This window comes from Anastrepha ludens, chromosome 5 (genome assembly GCF_028408465.1).
Source record: "Anastrepha ludens isolate Willacy chromosome 5, idAnaLude1.1, whole genome shotgun sequence".
Lineage (NCBI taxonomy): Eukaryota > Metazoa > Arthropoda > Insecta > Diptera > Tephritidae > Anastrepha > Anastrepha ludens.
The window spans coordinates 63,032,070-63,054,024 of NC_071501.1; the positions used below are offsets into that span (position 1 = coordinate 63,032,070).

At 34.0% G+C, this 21,955-nt stretch overlaps 3 protein-coding genes across 10 annotated transcripts; 1 reads left to right on the plus strand and 2 right to left on the minus strand.

Moving 5' to 3' along the window:
- Positions 1–1,794: 1,794 nt before the first annotated feature.
- LOC128864948 (eukaryotic translation initiation factor 4E-binding protein Mextli) lies at positions 1,795–18,190 on the minus strand. 8 transcript variants are annotated; one of them, XM_054104751.1, is made up of 11 exons: positions 18,101–18,188; positions 13,805–14,422; positions 13,492–13,735; positions 13,239–13,310; positions 12,433–12,493; positions 11,487–11,839; positions 11,347–11,420; positions 11,020–11,287; positions 10,813–10,956; positions 10,609–10,727; positions 1,795–3,224 (listed from the first exon to the last, which is right to left on the minus strand). In XM_054104751.1, the coding sequence occupies exons 2-11, from the start codon at positions 14,195–14,197 to the stop codon at positions 3,093–3,095; spliced, it is 1,860 nt and encodes a 619-aa protein (XP_053960726.1). In that variant the 5' UTR covers positions 14,198–14,422; positions 18,101–18,188; the 3' UTR covers positions 1,795–3,092. The 8 variants fall into 8 exon arrangements, with proteins under 8 accessions (XP_053960726.1, XP_053960725.1, XP_053960727.1 ...); XM_054104750.1 differs by having other exon boundaries at positions 11,347–11,839; positions 18,101–18,187; XM_054104746.1 differs by lacking the exon at positions 1,795–3,224 and having other exon boundaries at positions 8,728–10,727; positions 18,101–18,190.
- Positions 18,191–18,239: 49 nt separating this feature from the next.
- On the plus strand, positions 18,240–19,728 carry LOC128864949 (uncharacterized). The gene has a single exon (XM_054104753.1). It carries the CDS (start codon positions 18,262–18,264, stop codon positions 19,609–19,611), a length of 1,350 nt encoding a protein of 449 aa, XP_053960728.1. The 5' UTR covers positions 18,240–18,261; the 3' UTR covers positions 19,612–19,728.
- LOC128864950 (28S ribosomal protein S2, mitochondrial) lies at positions 19,717–20,784 on the minus strand. The gene is made up of 2 exons (XM_054104754.1): positions 20,674–20,784; positions 19,717–20,612 (listed from the first exon to the last, which is right to left on the minus strand). The coding sequence occupies exons 1-2, from the start codon at positions 20,696–20,698 to the stop codon at positions 19,819–19,821; spliced, it is 819 nt and encodes a 272-aa protein (XP_053960729.1). The 5' UTR covers positions 20,699–20,784; the 3' UTR covers positions 19,717–19,818.
- Between the last annotated feature and the right edge of the window lie 1,171 nt (positions 20,785–21,955).

Genomic DNA, 21,955 nt, shown 5'->3' on the forward strand with positions numbered 1-21,955 from the left:
GGGCACAACCTACAAACAAGGATAAGGTATCTGAAACTACCATCGTTTAAGAGTTTCAGATTGGTTGTTGTGCCCAAATAGTCTCACGGGATGAATAGGGAAGAATTAAGGAACACCCCGCATGGGAGATATATAAGAAATGCAAATCTGTACATAAATTCGAAGGTACATACTTTCGCCCAGGTTTAGTATTAGTAGATTGTGCAACCGAGAAAGCTGCCAACTGGTTGCATGAAGCGATGAAAAAACTGTCCGGCTGAGAAAATCCAGAGTCAGACATATATGACGGGGCCAATATAACGGATATACACATTACTGTGTACCTAGCTGAGCTGTGGCTGAGCGACATAGCGGGTAAAAACACTCGAAGAAGTTGCGGAAGGCTCAGCTAAAGAAGCAGTTAGCAGTCAAGACGCGAGCGGACGTAAAAGCGCAACGCCTAGTAGCCGCAAAGATAGCTAAAAAAATTACCGAAAGCTATCTGACTGTGGACGTCTCGCTGCTGCCTCACGAAAACAAAGAATTTCTGACGTTAACAGAGGGTTCGAAGCGTTGAGCCAATTTAGCATAGGATACTTTGACGGAGTGGTACTGTCAGATATCGATGAAGATGTAGTAAAAACGAATACCATCACTAATATCGCCCAAATAAATCTTCACCAGGCCAAAAGCGGCCTTCGGCGGTAATCGCAAGGGAAAATATCATGTCTAAGCAAACATCAAGTCTATAGATGTTGAAGGTTGTTCAAAAACGCTACGCTACAGAAGCGAAATATCCTTAACATCATATTCCCCAGTTTTTGGTCTGCCAGTCCTTTTTCCATCCTCGATAGAACCAGTTTCTTGATAATTTTCCACCAACCTTTGAATTGTCGGGCGATTTTCGGACGATTGTTTCTACCAAAAAAAATTACGAATTTTGCAATATTTTGTTTCAATAATTTGAACGCGTTATTCTATCTACTTGAAAGATGTCATAAGATGACATAAAATAGGTAGGTCTAGGAATTATTTACCACTGACACCTAGGCGCCGCTTTTGGAAGACCCTTTATTAAAACGAAATTCATTTTGTTTGTTGTTGTTGTAGCAGCTGGCAAACCACTGCTTGGAGCGGAGAAGCCATCAGTCGTCGTCGCCAATCTCATCTAACAGTACACCCAATGGCCAGTAGACCCAGGCCAGAAGGAAATAATGTTAGATGAGTGGGTTGGTATGTGGTTAGTATTACATGATGAGAGTATATCAGTGTCAATTCTGGGTACGTAGGAGTTTGATCTGTAAGAATGTAAATAAATTTCTTTTGCTCTTCTGTTTTTTTGTTTGCTTTATTAAAAAGGTAAAAGTAATTTAGTCTAAAGAAAACAAAAATTTGCTCATATAAAAAATGCTTTTTTTGATTTTAGTACTTAAAAAAAATATTCAATATTTATTTTAAATTTATTAGTTATTACAAAAAAAATACGATTTTCAGATAGACTAGACGATTTACCTTTTGCTTTACAAGCAGAATTCCAATAAAAAAAAAACCTTATGCATTTTAATGTAGGTATTATAAAATATATTAGATCAAAATATATTAAGTATACCTTGAGAATTTTAATGAATGCATAATGGTTGCCACGATGAGTGTTTGCAAAAAACTACATTTCAATTTTAATTAAGGGGAAAATAAATAATAAAACCAACATTTTAAAAAAGAAATACTTTTGCGCTTTCATTGCGACTTTATAAAAAAGAGGCGATAGCTTTTACATTTGGCATTGATTTTAAATACATATTTTCAAAATAGTAAAAACGAAAAACAAAATTAACAAGAAATCAGGATACAAAATTCCCAAAAGTTTGGTCTTGCAAAAACAAACTACTACATATATATATATATATATATAATTGAAACCGCTATTAGAAAAATGTTTTTCTTAATTTTGGTGTTCCACCGAGATTCGAACTAACGTTCTCTCTGTGAATTCCGAATGGTAGTCACGCACCAACCCATTCGGCTACGGCGGCTACTACATGTACATATACTATAATACGCGCACGCGAAAAATGAAGCACTTAAATAAATTGTTGTAATTCACGTTCAATTATAAATTAAAGATAAATAGTTTTATGTTATTACAACATAAATAACAAGTTCGTTTCTTTTTTTCAAAATGCATAAGATTACACGTATTAAAGACTAAAATATTAGGAGTTAGTTTTTATGCAGTTCAAATGTATCAATGCAATGCGCATGGCTGCGAGCGAGGTAAGGCAAATTTAAAATACCAAATGTATGTCTATGGAACTTGAAATAATTTAGTATTTTTTGCTTCAAAGTGAATATTTCAAGCTAGTTTTTTTCGAGCGTAGCAGCAATTTTATTAAATTTATACTTTAAGTATTTTGTCGATTTCCTTACGAGTATATAATACATATAATTTAATGTTTTATTTTTAAATGAAATTGCTTGCAACTGCTTGCAACCATCAAATTATAAAAAACGTTAACAAGACATAAATTGTCTAATTAATGCACATAGATATGAAAAAAACCACGTTAGTTATCGTTTAATGCGCAGAAAAAAATCTAAACACTTGCTTCGAATTTTTAAAAATCGGCCATCGACAGTTAGCTATGTCAATTTGTTTCTTTGTTCTAACTTATATCTTTAAAACATAACATTTTTTCGCTACCTCAAACTTTCGAAAATACACGTTAGAACTTAGAACTAGAACTTATGCGCACTGCATTGATTTTATTTTCAATAAACATATACTTGAATACAAAAAAAGGAATAAATTAAAAGTAGTATTACTGTTCGAAATATAAATTTAGGCTTATACAAATAATAAAATTAATTTTTTTTTTCTAATTACTTGAAAATTATTTCCACTATGCTAACCGAGTTTTTTTATATTCCACTTAAGGTTCGCGATTAAACTTTAAATTTTTCTAAACAATTGCTTTCGATGAATACAATATCCAAATTTGTAGAAACCTACTCAAAAAAATTAAATGTGACACAAACGAATAATTATTACTATTAAATTAACGTTTGAAAAAGGGATATTTTTTTCCGAAATGAAAAAAAGTTAAATCGTTTGCTTATTCGTTTTCCTGATTTTCCGTGTCAGCGGTCGTTTCATCAGTGGCGGAAGCGATATTTCGTTTGCTCGCCGATTTAACCAATTCCAGATATTTTTCGCCATCGAAACGATTACTCTCATCTGCCAAATCCTGCGGAGTGAAAAGGAAGAGACAAAATCAAATAACAATGATTACGAAATAATATTTAGTACAATAATAATTAAATATAATCTAATTGAAAGTGCGCTAAATCGGAGTTGATTAGTAACACAATTTTGGCTTACCTTACATTTAGGATAATTAATACTTATTGGCTTAAGCGTGACGATGAAGCATTGTTATTGCGGCAACGACAAATGCGAATTACAGCGATGAAAATGAATGAATGTGTTATTTCAAATGTACGCGGCTATATATGCCGTTTCTAGCGAATGATTATGAGTATGTGTGTGTATGTGTATGTATATATGTGGTTTTGTTTTTTGGTATAGTCTTTTTAGTATGCACACTTAGAGGTAACAACTTCAAGACACGAATGATGCTAATAGAATGTGAGTGTAAATGTAAATTAAATAAATATAACGAAAAAGAACAAAACGAAAAATGAGGAAATTAAATTAAATAAAAAACATTAGTAAATAAATAGTTACAAGCAATGCACCCAAAATTTTAATTTGCTGAATGTGATATGAATAAATGGAAGGATGGGCGGTTAGAAGTGGATAAATTCAGACCCGAACCATCTAGTTTAACATCTCTTACTGACGCAACCATTTTCAAACCAGCAAATGGAGAGCGAACCAAGTATTTCAGGATAACAATTTAAATAAAACATAAATATAATATATACCGAAAAATTATGCGAGAAATTCAGAGTTTTTAGGGTATTACATGTTATATGAAATTACTGTTAGCCACATGTTGTCATATACACATACATACATAGTCGTCATATTTTCAATCAAAAAACTAAGCTTTTGAATTATAAACATACTTTTTACAGAAATACATATGCACTCTTGGCATCATTTGGTAAATTTATTAAAATTTGATAACAGCTGTTAAGCACGATTGCCAAGGGTTAATTTAATATCGCAAAATGTGAAAGGTGTTATGTACTTTTAGAGAAGTTTTATTCTCTTTGAAAATACTTCCACATATAATTTCTCAGGATTAGTTATTTGTATTTAAATTGTGCTGGAAAATAATCAATTTGCACCAAATGCACACTTTTGAATCTGATCAAAAATAAAATCAATAAACTCAATTAGTAAAAACGATATTTCCTTTTTAATTTTAGCCCAAATAAAATTCAAATTTCTTACATTTCATCTTTTCTACTGTTAAAGAAAAATACATTTTTATTTTTATTATTATTTTTTCAATTTCAATATTTTTTAACCAAAAGAATTAATAAAAAATAAATTCATTTGGTAAAAAAAATTATTTTCTTTTTAATTTTTTCGCTCAAATAGAATACTTCATGTCTTTCTCTTTTCTAAAGTGAATCAAAATGAATTTTTATTTTTGTCTTTTGGCCATTAATGAATTTTTTTTATTTTTTGGTTTAACATTTAATTTATTTAAATTGAATTTATTTAATTTTTTGTTACCCAGTTTTACATTTTAATTATTTTGACCGAGAAATTTTTTATTTTTGCTCAAAAACAATAATTCACATTTCAATTTTTTTGACTCAAAGAATTAATCAAAAATAAATAAAAATGAACTCATTTGGTAAAAAAATTATTATTTTTTAATTTTTTTCGCTCAAAAAATCCTTCATTTTCACATTTTATCTTTTTTAATGTCAATGAAAAATTAATTTTTATTTTTGTCTTTTGTCCATTGATGAAGTTTTTTTATTTTTTGTTTTAACATTTATTTAAATTAAATTTATTTAAGTTTGGTTACCCAAGTTTAGATTTTAATTATTTTGACCGATTAAAAATCAATTAGCAAAAATTAGTTTTAAGTAAAGTTTTGGTTGATAATAAAAAAAATATCAGAAAACTCTTCTTTAAAATTAAAATATGCCTTACCCTACTGATTATCCTATCCTCAATACAACCTTAATTTTTTTTGTTTTTTTAATTTTATGTCGTTAATTTTAATTTTATGTCGGCCGCCGTAGCCGAATGGGTTAGTGCGTGACTACCATTCGGAATTCACAGAGAGAGCGAAGGTTCGAATCTCGGTGAAACACCAAAATTAAGAAAAACATTTTTCTAATAGCGGTCGCCCCTTGGCAGGCAATGGAAAACCTCCGAGTGTATTTCTGCCATGAAAAAGCTCCTCATAAAAATATTTGCCGTTCGGAGTCGGCTTGAAACTGTAGGTCCCTCCATTTGTGGAACAACATCAAGATGCACACCACAACTAGGAGGAGGAGCTCGGCCAAACACCCAAAAAGGGTATACGCGCCAATTATATATATATATAAAAGTATAATATAAAATTGTTAATTTTAATAAAACTGAATGCATTGAATACTTTACGATTTAGTCAATTAATTTTTAAATTTAAACAATAGAACATTTTATAAAAAATTAAAGATTCGCGCATTTCATTTAAAAAATACAAATTTTGAGCCTGCGATTATTTAACAACAAAAATGGTGAAAGCTGTTTTTTACCATAGGCTCCTTGCGATTTTGATTTTAGTGAATTTTTTAACTATTGTACTTGTGAGCCTAATCGTAATCAATATGAAAAACTATTACACCAAAACTGATGTCACAAATGTACATACATAAAATGTTGTTAATTTTATATAAATAAAAAATATCACTAAATTATAAGCAAATGTGCAGTTTATGTTAACAACTATGCGTGAATGTGACTCTGTGTGTGTTTGTGGGCGCATGTGATGTGATGAATTTAAGCACTCCATCAAAATTGTCCATACCATTTGTGCTGCTGAAAGCATGCGTTTAGTTTACTGGTCGATCGATGAGCTCAATTTAATCCATGTTAAAGTGAAATAAAGCGGTTAAGAGCAATATTTTTCCAAATTATTTTTTAGATAAAATATCTAAGTAAATACTTTTTATTGAGATTTTCGAAATAAACTGAGAATGTACTTATAAGTGATATCTTAAAGAAAGGAAAAAAGAGGTGTACCAAATAAATTTTGCTCCCATACATATGTAGGTGTACATATAGTAAATGCAAGTGTATTTAAGTATAATCATAGAACACCAAAGTTTATACCCAATACATTAAAGTAATTACTTCTTTGTCTACAATTAAACATTGTATACTTAATACAGATATATACGAACTTTTCTCCGCACATAAATCTTATTACTAAGTACGCAAAGTGATGCTCTTTTAAATTGCGTTAATTAAACAACTACAGAATTGCGGAAAGATGAATTCAAGTGCTTTGGTGTAGAGGCGTGCAACACAATTTAAAATTTCAAGACAGATTGATTTCCACAATATTCAGCCAAAAAAATTTTCACTTTGACATGGACACAAATAACATAAAAACAAATTTTGTTTTTGGGAACGTTTAACCATGAAAATATGAAGTCCAATTTTTTTGAGGTACGTACAGTCAACGTCTAAAGAAAGTGTTGATAACTTTTGACTATTTATTATTTACTATAAACTACACCAAAAACCATATAAAGCAGTCTTTTTACAATTTGCAATTTTATAGCTCATTAAATGTTTGGTATAGTAAGTGCAAGTTTCAAGGTTAAAAGTCATACTGATTTTTGAGTTTTTTTTCGGTCGCGGTCTTGTGCATTTTCGCCTACTCCACGTTTTTTTATATGGAAGAAAACACCCAACACCGTCAGCAGAAAAGATTGTAAAAAATTAATGCGATTTAGGAATAATTTGGAACTTGCACTTTTTCTAAAAACTCTAAGTAAAAAGTTTAAAATTTTTAAGAAAATTATATGGTTCTTGTAGTGGTATTAACTTTATTTTTATAAAAAAAAATAATTGAAATCACAAAATAAATAAATAAATAGTCAAAACTTATTAATATGTGGTGTACACTTTCGCGTGGCCCGCGAGATTTCAAAATTCACCTTTTAGCAAGCCTCGTACATTGTGTAAGGAGGTAAGTATTTAGTATTCATGGTATTATTTGGTCTTATTAAAAAACAATCTCACGCAAAAACTGCTGTATATTGACCAAAATATGATTATAGATGGGTAATGAATAAGGTTGGAATAAAGTAATTACTCGAAATGTGACAGTGCCCTTTTTCACATTAGGCTCGCCGTACTGTAATTTATATTAATAACTAACAGTGTAAAAAAAATATATAAATATTTTAGGTATGTACGCAACTAAAAAATAAAAAGACGTCTCGAGCTCTTCCATGCAAAATTGTTCGGATAGCATTTGTATTTCCTTTTTACGGAGAAGAAGAAGCAGACAGGGTTGAGGTTTTATTGCGATGTTGCAATAGTATTTGCTTTTATTCTTTTTGTATATTTACTGAATTTTTATACAAGCCATTTCGAAAATATTTAAATTCGATTTGTTGCAACTTATTATTCACTTTACTAATAACAAGTATTTTTGCCCTACCGAAACCAAAAAACACTTGATTTCATCCATATGCCTCTCCACTAATGTAAGCCTCAATACTAGTTTTAGTAGAATTCATAAATGTCTGCAGTACCCTTGACCAGAAATATAGTTCACCGACTTATTCGTACAATGGCACAAAAATGATGCACAAACTGTGTATCAGCAAAGTTAGTTTTATGGGAATAGAAATACTAGTTGGGACTTTCATTCAAATTCACTGTTACGCAATCATTTAGAAAACCAATTATAAAGCAATATAATTAAATAAAATTACTATTCATTTCTAGTTTACTTTGTGATAAAAATGCATCATTGCACGAAAGCTGCCCTTATCTGTGTGTTTGTGTGTATATATAAGTTAGTGTCTGTTTAATTGTGACATTTTTTACTGCATTAGTGCTTGTATCTTTTACTAAAAAACTACAAAATTTGCAAAACATGTTTTCTTTGAGACTCGTGTGTTATCTATTTCTTTAACTTTAATGCTTATGGTTTTTTTTTTAAGTTTTGCACTTGCGTTCTTATTTTGAACTGACATATTTCATTATTTAATTCAATTTTATTTTTTAGTTAATAATAATCTGTTTCACAGCCAAAACACAGATTAGTTAAATGTATAGTACATTAATCTTTTTTGCTTTTCTTTTACAGTTGAAACTGATAATAACATTTCGCATGCTTTAGATTTCATACCTCGAAATTCGTGGCTGAAACGTCCATTTAAAATATGTAGATAAATTGAAAATACAACTTTAAGTTGCATCTTTTATTATAAATAGCACTAAAATAAGAATTTGTATAAGAAACAAAACAAAAAAAACGTTTAAAAGGAACAAATATTTTTAAACTATGTTCATTTTGGTTTTTTTACTCACGCTTTTATAAAAATATATATACCTATATAATTTTATGTATAAAATAGTTAAAAAGATTATGCCACAAAGTTGTTTCCACTATTTTATAGGGAGATTTTGACACATTTAAGTTTTTTAGATTGTGTATTGCTGAACAATTCATCCAATCATTCACGTTAATAATTGACAACTAAGCTGTCAAACGTTTTTGCTTTTACTTGTACATATATTAAGAGTTCGTCTCTTACAAAATTAAGCATTCACTTGGTCGGATCGTAGAGACCATTTTTAATTTGAAATTTCATATTAATGTTTTAACAGTAAAAATGGTTACGTTATAAGAAATCGATCGAGTTTGTGTTTAAAAATAGTCAAGTATCCTAAAAACTATATTGCTGAAATACGTCTTGGTAGAGGCTACACTGTTCAGAATTATGACACTGTGCAAATTCGAAAAATGGACAAGGGGTTTGATGGCGTTCACTGTTTTCTCAGATTGACTCCAGTTTTCGAGATAACGGTAAATAAAAATTCCCCTCAAGGTCGTTGAGAGCTACGTATATGTTAAAACTATTTGATCTTGATGACTTTCAGAAATAATTTAGCAGTATAGCATTAAAACCGTGCCATTCATTTACAAAAAAGTTTAAATTAAAGCAATTTTGCTAAAAGAAATATAAAAAAAATATATATATATTGCAAATTGTCTTCTGCATCGTTTATTATGTATGTTACTGGGATCACTTCATTTTAAGTACGCCTTGTGTTGATGCAATATATTTGTTTTAAACCTCATCTTGCACTCGCTCCTTACAGTATAAACATGCCCTATACGATTTTGAGAACCATCATTAATTTAAATTCATTTGAGAACTTTGCACTCTTGCCACTTGCTTCTGACATTAATCGCATGTAGAATTTGAGCGATACTCGCGCATAAACTTAGGGCGCTCAATGGCACGCCTCTGATTTGCCACAACATCAGCAGTGATTACAATTTCTGTCCCTATATATTTTGTTTCGCTGACAAACTCAACATCAGTATCGTTATCTTCATCATCTATGATTTCAATGATCTCATTATTTCTTTTGTCACGTTTCATTTTTCTACACTTGCTCGGTCTGGTCTTACCCATCTTCACTTTGTCCCTTTCAGCCGCAGCAGTTACGTCAGCATTACCTTTGACTCCATTATCATTCGATTCAAGAGATTTGGTGGCTTCCTCGGCCGGCTCATTAACTAAACTGCTTTCCATAATGGAGGAAATCATTTTGATTTGTTTACTTAACAATTTTTGTGGCTTATTGTCTGTATTGACAAATGCATAGGAGCTGCCATTAGTATCATTGGTGTTGCCATTATTAAAAGTGGCGGATACATTATTGGTAGGTGGTGCTTGTGCTGGTGGGGGTGTTGCACCACCACTGCTATATGGCATATTAGCATAGCTAAAACTGCCGGTTGTAGGACCTGAACGGACAGACATAATTTTTTGTTGGTGTTGATGTTGTTGTTGCTGCAACTGATAGTGAGTTTGTTGATTGTTGCTGCTATTGGCATTTGCGTCGGCTCTTTGGCTATACGGACGGTGAAATAAACTGTTTGTACCAACATTTGCATTATTATAGTGACGATCGGTGTGGTAATGCTGTTGCAAATGCTGCTGCTGATGTTGCAGTGCATCATAGCCCTCTTCGTCTATACTAACAATTTGACGGTTAAAGAAACCTTTCCGCTTGATATGTAATGGTGTTTGCAGTTCATACTGCTGACGGTTATGTGTAAGTTGACTACCAGGGTGCATGTGCATATTAGCCTGATGCTGTGTCTGTGTTTGTGTAAGAATTGTGGGCGATTGTGCCTGCGCTACCATATTTGAATTCTTTGTGGACATATTTAAACTACTAATAGTCACATTCGCACTAACGACAACGGCGCCAACGGTGGCACTACCAAACGGATTATATATATTATTACTAGCAATATTTGGAAAAGTATTTGGCGTATTTGCAGTGGTACTAGTAGTAGGAGTAGAAATAGTAGTATTGGTAGTAATGGAAGCAACACGTAATATCGGTGCTGTATTAGTAACAGTGCCTGTTGTGGCAGTGAGCTGTGTTACCTTATTGCGTACGATGGCTGGGAACTTTTCGCATATTTTCTGCCACTCCCCAGGGAGTGCCCAGGAATGGGGACTCTTCGCATAGTACAACAAATGCTCGTATTCGTGAACAATTCGTGCTGCATGACAACAAATAAATACGTATGGATTATTGGATTGGAATTCGAATGTAATCCACAACTCCACTACTAGAGGCACACTTACCCGAATCGCTGCTGACGAAACCAGCAGTTATGTTTTCATTTTTGCCACGCGCAACTGTTGAGTTAGCTGCCGCTTCAGGTGTAGAGTCCTTGCGTGAGAAGTGACTTCTACGTGAACGCGATAAACCATTGCTTTGACCTGAAGCTACAAAACAAATGACAGTCAATAGTTTTCTAGTGATGACCAACTTAAAAAATCAAAGCAAACCATTTGTATCGGCAAATACTTCATCATCAAAATCGTACACATTACTGTTTACACCCTGTGCGGCCATATAATTCAAGCCGATACCGCTATCCGCCAGTGGTGGTGCAGCGGCATGCAAAGGTGTGCCCATCATGAACTGTGGTGCAGCCATAGGCGTGGACGGTGTTGAAATAGGACTTACAATACTACCATCAAAGGCAGCCCCTGCCTCCACTGAAGCTAAGAATTCGGCGCTGCTAAAGTAATCATCCAATACTAATTTTGCAACCTAGTAAACATTTTAAATATTCAATCACCGTTCAGAGGACATATCGCATGCGCACTTACCCGCACAAGATCGCAACAATCACCGGTGATTTTGATAAGATGCTGACCCACGTTCACCGTGTATTTGTATTCACCTAAAGAAGCATCATTGGTGGAAAATGAATGCAATAACATTTGCTGATTGGGACGCAACACTTTACCAGCAGCTGCAGCTGCGGCAGCAGCCGTAGGTGTGGAAGTGCTACCAACGACGGCACCCATCATATTCATGACTTGTTGCTGTTGTGCAGCAGCTGCTGCTGCTGCGGCTGCCGCTGCCGCAGAGGCAGTCATGAAATTTTGCGCTGAATTGAAGCTCAGACGATTGGCTAAACTGCTATTGCCAGCACCACCTGCGCCCGGTGTACGTGGCGTAACAGCCTCATCGGAATTGGAAGATGCCAGTGAAGAACATGAACCACCGCCACCAGCATGGCCGCTACCCATAGCGGGGTCCAGACGCACAGGTGAGGCGTTGCGACGTATAGTGTCCTCGATGAGTTGTTTCGCATAGCTAGGTGGGAGAGAAAATTTTAGTTATGTATTTATTATTATGAGTTTGGAATCGGATTGGTTGAGAAGACATAAAATCGAATTAAGATAGTTTTAAAACTGAATTTTCAAACAGAAATATTGCGACTAAAAGCTACTGCATTGTGCGTAGTAAGAAAAGGACGTTTACTTAAAAATCGCTAATCATTGAGCAATAACTCACTTTTTTTTCACATATATAATATATTTCCTCGCACACGATTCATAATTTATTTATCTAAATTCTCTTAGTGAGTTTTTTTATTAGACTATCGAGTAAGCAGTGGAAATTAGTGTTTTTGCCTTTGAGCAGTTTTAAGCACTCGTTACAAAATGTAGGAGTGACATTTCTTGGTCGAATATCAATACGATAGCGAAGATTCGAAAGCATGCAAACAAGGAGGTTCAAAATATTTCTTAACGTTTCTATCGGCAGTATACAAATCGTCCAAATCTTTTGTACTCTTTATCAGACAAATAATATAATTCGCGTTTTGCGAATGTAAAACCCCTGGACATGACGCCATGACCTTATTTTAGTGCTCATCCACACAAAGCGTGGTTTTGGGTACTTACTTAATTTTTTCCTCAGTTGGTCCCGTAATTTGCACCAGACGTTCCTTAGCTCCAGGATTTACTAAAGTAAAGTTAAAAAAAAATATATTATTATACTAATTCCGCAGCGAAAACAACGGCTCATATGCTTGCATGCTTGCTGGTTGGCTATACATTTACGAAGCGCAATACAAAAAACCGCCACCTAAATGTATGCAACTTCTTACAAGCTGAGCCTCACTGCATCTTCGAAATTCGATTAGTATGAAAATAAAAACACTTAATAGCTTGGAAAATAATGTAGTTTTTATATACATATGTATGTAGTATGTACACGTATGTATGTAATTGTATATTTCGTTGATTCGATGCATGCGTGTGAAAGTGTGGTGTATGTTTTTATTTTTTTTTTAATACAAAACTTATTTGCATGCAAAATAATATTTTTTATGGTTATGTGAATTTGAGTTGATGAGGTGAAAATGTGAAAATGCAAAATAAACGAAATTTTAAATAAAAAGAAAGCACACACTAATAAAAGTAAATTTTAACTTTAACACACAAATATAAAAAGCGTATCTTTAGCTTTCTGCTTTTTAAGTCCAAAAAAAAAATCGAAATCGAAATGAGTGAAAATAAGTTGCCCTTGAAGCAATTGCAGCATAAAAAATTAATGCTAAATTACGGTTAATAGCAACAAGCAACCACAAATAATGTTAATAGCGTTCACGGTGCCATAGCCCCCAACAAATGTATTGTTACCGATAATGATATTCTTTTTAAATATGCATGAAGTTTTTGAATTGACTCTGTGTACATGTTTTTACCTCTTTGGAAGGAAATTATCGTTTCACTTAACTCCTCAATCATATGAACACGTCTGCCTTTAATGCCCATTACTTGTATGCGGACACATATCCAAAGAAACAGGCAAAACACAATAGTTGATAGCAATTAAATAGAGTTTATGGCAAAAAATATTCAAGTATTTGCTGTGACGTTTATGGTGCATAAAAGTAACAGTTTTTTTGAAACCTTTTGTAAAATTTAAAGAGATTTTCAGACAAATTACATATATACCTTTTCCCGAATCCGCATTACGTATGACCACTTCGTCTTTACAATAAGTTTTGCCTGGTATTTTAGTTGGTTTCGGAAACTTTCCCGAATTTCGTATGACCTCACCCGGTGCCAACAGGAGTTGCGTCTGCTGCGCGGAACCAACAGCGGCTATTGCGGCTGCAGCGGCGGCGCCAGCCCCACCGAATGTGGGGGAGGTGCTTAGGAACCCGGTTTGTGTTGGATCAACAAGTCCATCGGGTAACTGGAAAATTAAAACACCAAATAATTAACGCAAATAAAACTTACGAAAACGACTGAAACTAAATCTTACATCGATGTTCGTTACTTGCTTGGTTTTATAGTACGAATTGAAGCCATTGTCCTCCCAGCCTTTGGCGCGTAACTCTATCAATTCGAGCAGATTCAGTCTCGTCATAATATTTAAGCGTTCGTCCTGCGAAGCATTACGGAAAACAACGAAAGCACGATCTAGTGTATCTTTCGATACCGTCTCCAGCTGTGGACCGTGTATGCGCAGGTTTTGCACTAATGCGGCCATTGGTTCCGTATTATTGATGCCCGATTGTAGATTCAACGCAACACTCTCAATAAGCTGAATTAGCTCTTCAATGAGCATGTAGTTGTTTTTCAGTGATGAGCGTGATTGTGATTTTAATGGGCGTGGCGCCTCAACATTTTTCACTGTACGTCCAATGTGCGCCATTTTCTTTTAAATGAACTAAGGTTTTAAGTTAAAATTTAAAATCGTTTATTGATTTGGTCGTTCAACTGATTATTTATTTATATTTTTTATGTTTGTTTTTATAAGCGTGGAATTATAGGTGGTTAAATTGATATTGAGTATTTGAAGTAATTTTTTTACAAAAAAAGCTTCAAGTAAAATTGAAGGAAAATCGAGATTAACTCAAACGTCTGTTCGCACCTCCCCCTGCAAAAATTAAGAAAGAAGAATAAATAATTAGCTGTGCGATATTGATTTAATTTAAAGCTTCCTTTTTGGTTTGGGTGTAAGCAGTTAAATCGAACCAAATAAATTTGAATAATTTGCCTTTGACTCACAAGTTTCGTAAATAGTTTGTATGGTAACGGCAGTTTAACCGATAAATGTTGGTGTATTAAATGTTTGCCAAATAAAATTGTTACGCCATCAACTTTGACTGCTTTCAGGTTTGTTTTAGTGTTTATTTTTCTACTTTTTCTATTGATTAGCTTACGTTGAAGCCCTACGACGATGACAATTGTGTCGTATATGTATTGTACCTTACCTCTTTCTACCTTTTCCAATAGACACCCAACAAATTTAATGTCGGCAAAAAGCTTAAGTTGTTGATTTGCTCAATTGATGTTGCTTGAATATTCTATGCTTTGGGCATATCCTATTTCTTGTTTTATTTAGTGTTTATTAGAAATATTTCTCTCAATTTTTGATTGCTTTTTCCGACGCTTCATGGAAAATTGCTTGTTAATAACGTAAATTGTTCGGAGCTATTTGACTTCTATCTGCTTGCATTGTGTATCTCGGTTAAGCTGATAACTCATTTCCTGTGCCTAATACACTTGCATGCCCATATGTATAGCTTATTTGCATTTTACGGTTATTCGTTTTGATTTATTACTTTCTTTTTTATCTTTCAAAATACAGGTAACATTCCTTTAATACAGGTAATTTCAAAATACAGGTAACATTCCTAAAATTGCCGTGTTGTATGAGACCCAAAGCAAGTACAAAAACAGGGGTTACTCCGAAAACTTGTTAAAAAAAGTTTTTTTTTAATTCTATATAAGCAACCCTAATTTAATAAATTTCTTCATAGTCACTACTCAGGATAATCTACCGAGAACATTTTTTTCGGTGGAATGATATCACCTTCACTTTCAGAACTTCTTTCTTCATTTAAAGTTCTTGCATCTTCCTCCCTCTTAAAAAAAATCTGTAATTGTACTTTCATTGCTGGTACTTACCAGGTCATTATAATTTCTCGGTATGGGGATAGACAGTTGTGCAGTTCCCTTCTGAGTTTTCGACTTCTTTAAATATTTTTTTTTTTTATATTAAATTATTAAATGCACGAGGATTTAAAGACCCATAAACTAGCAAGGGTTTTGCCATAAGGTCCTCCGATGCATTACAGCAAAAAAGGATATTTAAACACCTTAAATCCGGGTGCTGTTTTTTTTTTTTTTTCGATTCAATCGTTCTACTTTTTGAATTGGATTTGACATAGGATTCTCCTTATTATTTAAGATGGAATGGAATTTTTTTTTTCACAGCAATAATCAATCCAAATGCTGAGTGTCTTTTCCATTTTCTCAATTATTGACGCCCAGGTGCGAGCTGCACTCTTTGCGAATTTCATTGATGCAGCAGCAACTGCACTTCTTATTTCTTTTTCATTTTTCTTGATAGTCCGGACTGTTTTTTCATTCAAATTAAGCCTTTTTCCAATGTGAGATGCTTTTTCTCCTTTCAACAGACGATCCAAGATTTGTACCTATACTTCTAAGAAAATAAAGCACATCTCGTCTTTATAAAGGTTTTTGAAATTTTCTTATCGTGTTAGAGCGAAACCGTGTTATAAGATGCCGTGTCGAAGAACGCATACTCTGCTTTAGAAGCTAATGAACAAATATCTTCAATCAAAGGCAATCTATGATAAGAGCGCACTAAAGCCAAATATAAAATTAATAGACGTTTTTTGATTCCTCAAATCAATTCTTGGCGAATCTTAAAGCATCGCATATATTTATATGTGTTATTTATTACATTTGTAAGCATACACTTTTGTACATCTTTGTTTATTTAAAATTCATCAGACTAGTCCGAGTTTGTTTACTGGGCCACAGACCTTGGTCGGGAAAAACCAGTGCCATTCCGCCGTTCTCTCAGTTGATTCTACCTTGCCGGAACGACCCAGGTCCATATTCGGCCAAGGATTGTTTGTTTAAGCTGTTACAACAAGAACAGAGTAATTTAAGTGCATCAAAACATGGATTCCCATCGGCAAGGCTTCTAAATCCTCTGCATTGTTCATGACGAAGATAATGATTTTGGAAGAAGAGATTGGCAGCCCTGTAGAAAGTTTTAAAAACTTGTATTAAATGATTTTATGGGCTTGTGAAACGTCCATTGTCAGAGTGCACTTACGCAGACTTTGGAGGTGGGAATTTTTAGGTTTAATGCATTACGATCCAGGTTCTTATGTGAGATGGTGGCATCCGTAGGACGTACAATTTGTGGAGCAAGATAATATTTCTTACGTTTTGCAAGGCTTACCCAAGTAAGTAACGAAGTAATGAGTACCAATTAATGTTCTACCCTCCTTTCGGAATCAACAGCCCTAACAAGTTGAATAGCTTTTTATATTTAGACGTGTCTATATTTTTTCTGCTTTATTTAAGTAACCATTGCAGAGTTAATTGTTAGCCATATAAAATTTCCTATACATATCTTCTTTCATAATTAGCGCAACCAACACAAAATTCATTATTCGACGAGGTGAGAGCCGCACACAAAACTCATTCAGTTGTATGAATATGACAATTGGAATTATAATTTCAGTATGTGATGACACGCTTTGCATTTCAATTCAAACACTGTCAATGCCGCAAGCAGCACGCAATAGTACTGGCTATCATAATTCCCTGTAATGTATTTATTGCAAAGTTGAGATTTTTACTAAAACATTATTATTATATGATACCCATTTATCCATTTTTGATCGGGTGGATTCTTGCCAAATCTCATTCAAAGACAAATGGGTAACCGTGCGGTTATTAAAATATACATTTCTCACATATGAATCATCTAAAGGTCATAACAACACACGTTAAACCTATGTGTTGCTATCGACAAAAGTGCCAGTAGTTTATCGTCCGTCAAGTCGGCAGTGTTTTGCACAAGACTCCCGCCCACTCGTAAATGATCTATTGCTGTTTTACCGTATCTCCATTTCATGACCGTACTTACAGAAATGTGAATACATTTTAAAAACTCTTACCCAAATGCAGCCCTTATCCCAATATGAACTTGCAACAAATTTGTGCACTCGTTCCACTTTACTTAACTGCTGCCCTGACCAGTACAAGTCAATTGAATCATAGTCGAGAATAGCAACAAATATTCATTTACTCAGCACCTCTGCCAACGACAGCAGCAAAGTTGAAACAAAAACAAAACAACAAAAATTAAATACGCAGGGAGGTTGACAGCGACGTTGACTTCTGTGTAGCAATGGCTGAATGCGCAATGGCCACATTTTCATAGAAAAATTCTTTCTAACAATTAAATATATTTGTAACTGGAAATACTATATTTGCAGATTTTAACTGCCACTGAGGTTTTTCAACTCATACTTGTATTTTGGTGCGTAAAGTAGCGGTGTTCCTCTGCACTTTTTATTTTCCCTTAAACTGCTGCTTTCGATACCGTTGTCGCAGATCTCGCTACTGCACTTGACATTATATCCGTCGCGCACATTTTAAGACTTTTATATGATAAAATAAACATGTGCACTGATATTTCATTTGGTTTTTAAGAATTACCAATATATTTACACTTTAGAATTCGTTTTCTCTAGTGAAGAATCCATTTTTCGGATAAACTTACCAGAAATTCTGCAAATTCACACAAGAGAAAAACTTTTTACTGCTCGTCGTAGTGGATGAAACATCCAATCAAAGCAAATGCAAATCTCAGTGCTGCCATTTTTTGTGGATGCTAAAAATTCGCTTATTCTATTGTGAATCCCAACACCAAATTGTTTGTGAATGGTTGACATTTACATTTCCGTTTATTCTGTAAATGAATCTGGAAACATAAATTTACAACAACTACCAATCATAATACCATACATATTGCGTTTAAAAGAAACACGTAGTTTTTCGGCAATGGCTTTATCTGTTACGGTGGAAGATGAAGAAAGTTTACGACAGCAATGTGAAAATGCCTCCTTGGAAGACACATCACAACCTACTAAGAAAATGGAGCAAAAAGCAGTCCTACCACCCATTAAACTAGGTATGTCTTTTAGTGATTGGAAGCAAATGAAAGAAGCAGGCGAAGATAACAATTCAAGATCCGCAAAAGTTATAAAGCCAACTGGTCTACTTAGGCAAAATCGACACAATAACAATTCGTCATCTGAACATTGTCAACAAAGACGACCGCAACAACAAAATTTACCTAATTTTAGTGCATTCCCTAAACGTCAAAACCAAAGAAGTGACCGCAATTTCTTTGAAGATCCCATGATACCACCAATAATGTCGCCATCGTCTTATGATGATCATCAATGGTCGTCTGGACCTCTAATGCAGCCCATGTTTCCACCAATGCCTCGAATGCCACGGTTAAATCAATATAGTATACGTCTAAACCAATCTGGACAATATAATAACCGACTGCCTTTGCAAATTCGTACATCGCCGCGCGTTAAACCGAAATCCGGGCAAATGAATTCAACTGCGTCCCAGAAAGAGCAAAAGCCTAATAGTATGAAAACAGCCACCACTGCGGACACAAAAATATCAATCCAAGAAAATAGAACTCAACCGCAAATTTATGTTCAACGACCCCGTAATGCTATGAATAAAAATGATAAGCTTAAATCCAACTGGATAATAAAACCTCAACCACCACCACCTATGCAAGCAAATACGCCGGAATTACGAGAAGAAAAGCAACGTATGTGGCGAGAATACCGTCAAGCTATGAAGCCATTTAAGAATCGCGAATTTTCAAATGCCAAAAGGGTTGTGCAGCGGCTGGGTAAAAAGAACTATGAAGAATTGGATGAAAAGGATCGTGCACGTCTAGACCGAGCATGGGAAGCTGTAAATGCACATAAGGACATGTTAAATGCACGAGTGGAACAACGATCGACTCGAATCGAACAACAATTAAAAACCGGAACAATTGAAACCAGCAATGGACCGACCACAAATGGAGTCGAACCACTAACAAGTTGGCACTTAAATACTTCATCATATACCACTATTTGGAATAGTGGTGCTACACAAAACGCTCCTCATTCGTTTCGTCATGTGCCCCTAATGCGAAGCTTCGTACCTGCTGATTTGTGGAACACGACGCCAGTTTTAACAAATCCGAGAACTTAAGCTAAAATATATTTTTGGAAACTTACAGATATAAGTTAGTTTTTAAGGTATTAGGTAAAATTTGTTAGATCGTGGCCAGAATGATAATAAATTGGCTTCGAAGTATGATTTATGCAATCAGAACTTTTTTTATGGGACAAAAAGCTTATTTTATTGCTTTTCAATACAATCAATTACGTACGCGCTATGTATATTTAAGATAGATCGTTACTTATTCTCGAATAATTGTTGCGATTCGGTTGATTCAGGACTCTCACCTTCTGCAGCTTCGCCAAGAAGTTCTCGTCGTTTTGTTTTGCCTCGTAATATTGCTGCTTTGAAGAGATTGCAGTATAACTCAACTGCTGCTGGTGAGTCATCGTTACCAGGTACCGGATAAGTGATCAGATTAGGATTACAATTACTGTCTACAATCCCAATAGTGGGTATAGCCATTTTGGCTGAATCTCGCACCGCTACATGCTGCGTCAAGATATTATTCTGGGTATTCAGGAAAATACATAAATCTGGCAAACGTGTTACGGCACCGAATTGCACATTAGCGTTGGTAAAAATACCTCCCCTCCAGAAGCGCGTGTGTGAAAATTCACCCGCTTCCATTGCTTTTTTCTCCACCAAATGAGCATTGAGAGCATTCCGGTTAAAAAATAAAATAATGCCATCGCGAAAAGCGACATGTGCTGCTACATTTAAAGCATCACGCAGATGTGAAGCTGTTATATCCAAATCAAAAATAAGGTGGCCTAGACGACTGCCATATATGTAGGGGCGCATACGATCGTCCAACGATCCTTCTTTGTGGCCATAATGTACTCGTGCATTGAAAAGATCGCGCACGGTAAAAAGGTTATGTACTTGGAAATAATCAAGGTGCTTTAGTATGCGTTCCTCGATGGTGGCGATATTCTCTGGCTCCGTGTTGGTAGAATTTGCTGCGACCTGAGTCTGTTGATAACGCTTTGGGATAACACAAGCATTACGTAACGTAAAAAATCGTGCCCCTGTAATTGTAATTCCATTTATTGGAAATATTTCAAAATGAAAGAATATAATATAATTTACCAGATTTTAGCGAGTTTTGTAACATCTTGGCCCTTCCTGGCTTTTAACCATATGTGTAAGGAATAACAATTCACCAATGATAAACGAACAGCTGTCGAAAACTCAGGTTGCCAGACAAGGAATTAAAATAAATTAACTACTACTTGCTGTAATAATACGTTCACATATAAGTAGATGATCTACTTTTTCGTACTTAACTCAAAATCCGTAATAAACAAGCGCGATTTCCCATACAAAATTTCTCGCCCAAAATCTGAAATTATAAAATAATCCTAGATAATAATAATACTTTTGGACACACAATCCTGTGTTTTCTGTGTTATCGATAATTATTATTACGAATGTGAAGAGAAACATCAAAATAAAAACTTAATTAAATGGACGCCGGCAAAGAAAACAGATTTGTAGACATAATTTTAGTTAAATATTATTAATTATACATTCATATTACCGAAAACAGTGTGTGTCCACAAACGCTTTGTCCTCTTTTACTTATTATTATATGTAATATCGAATTTCGCATGCGTATTGTTGCCATAATTTTTTACAATCTCAGTAAACGTCACATACGGATTTCCGCCAACTGTTTATTATTAGTGGCAAATTGCGCCATTTAAATAGCTATTCTTTCTCCTTGTATTTTCTTCATATCTTTAGTAATATTTAAAGAAACCAAAAACACAGAAATATTCCACCAAAATAATTTCTACGAAGAAAAACCTCTGAAAGCAATATAGCTGATTATCATTTTTGCAGGTCATCAGCCATATGTGAACGGGTAGATTAATTTGGTAGATTTATATGTGATTAATGCATAAGTGAACGTATTATAACTCAGCCATGATAATTCTTAGGCACTTATAAAACTATACGCGCAAATTAACTTTTTTTTTATATTGGACCAAACCAATTTTTTTAAGATATTGAGTTACATCTTAATTAAAACACGTTTTACGAAGTTAGTCACCAAAATCAAGATAAATAACTAACGAAGTAAAAATATGAACATGGCCTGCTTTTTACTCTTTTTAAATTCAATAATTGGAAAGAATGTTTTCCAAAGTTCCAATTTCGAACTTCGACGGCCTATATCCCGATTTCGGTGGTTAAGCTCGAAAAGCTTAACAAGCTTAACACAAGCTTGTCTGCTTGTGACTTAATTTTTTAAACACAGTTGCTTTAGTCTAATATCCATCAGAGTGCTGTAAAGTACAATAATGTAATGAAATTTGGAAAATCTGAAAAAATTTGTGTTTGTTATCTGAACCTAATCAAGATGTGG

Bases quoted from the DNA above. Each gene is read 5' to 3' on its own strand.
- LOC128864950 (XM_054104754.1), bottom strand. From the start codon at position 20,698: ATGTTACAAAACTCGCTAAAATCTG. The intron at 20,613-20,673 runs GTAAATTATATT...TTACAATTACAG, and splicing joins ACAAAACTCGCTAAAATCTG to GGGCACGATTTTTTACGTTA.
- LOC128864949 (XM_054104753.1), top strand. From the start codon at position 18,262: ATGGTTGACATTTACATTTCCGTTTATTCTGTAAATGAATCTGGAAAC.
- LOC128864948 (XM_054104743.1), bottom strand. From the start codon at position 14,197: ATGGCGCACATTGGACGTACAGTGAAAAATGTTGAGGCGCCACGCCCA. The intron at 12,494-13,238 runs GTAAAAACATGT...ACTTTACTTTAG, and splicing joins GATAATTTCCTTCCAAAGAG to TAAATCCTGGAGCTAAGGAA. The intron at 10,957-11,019 runs GTTTGCTTTGAT...TTTGTTTTGTAG, and splicing joins AGTATTTGCCGATACAAATG to CTTCAGGTCAAAGCAATGGT.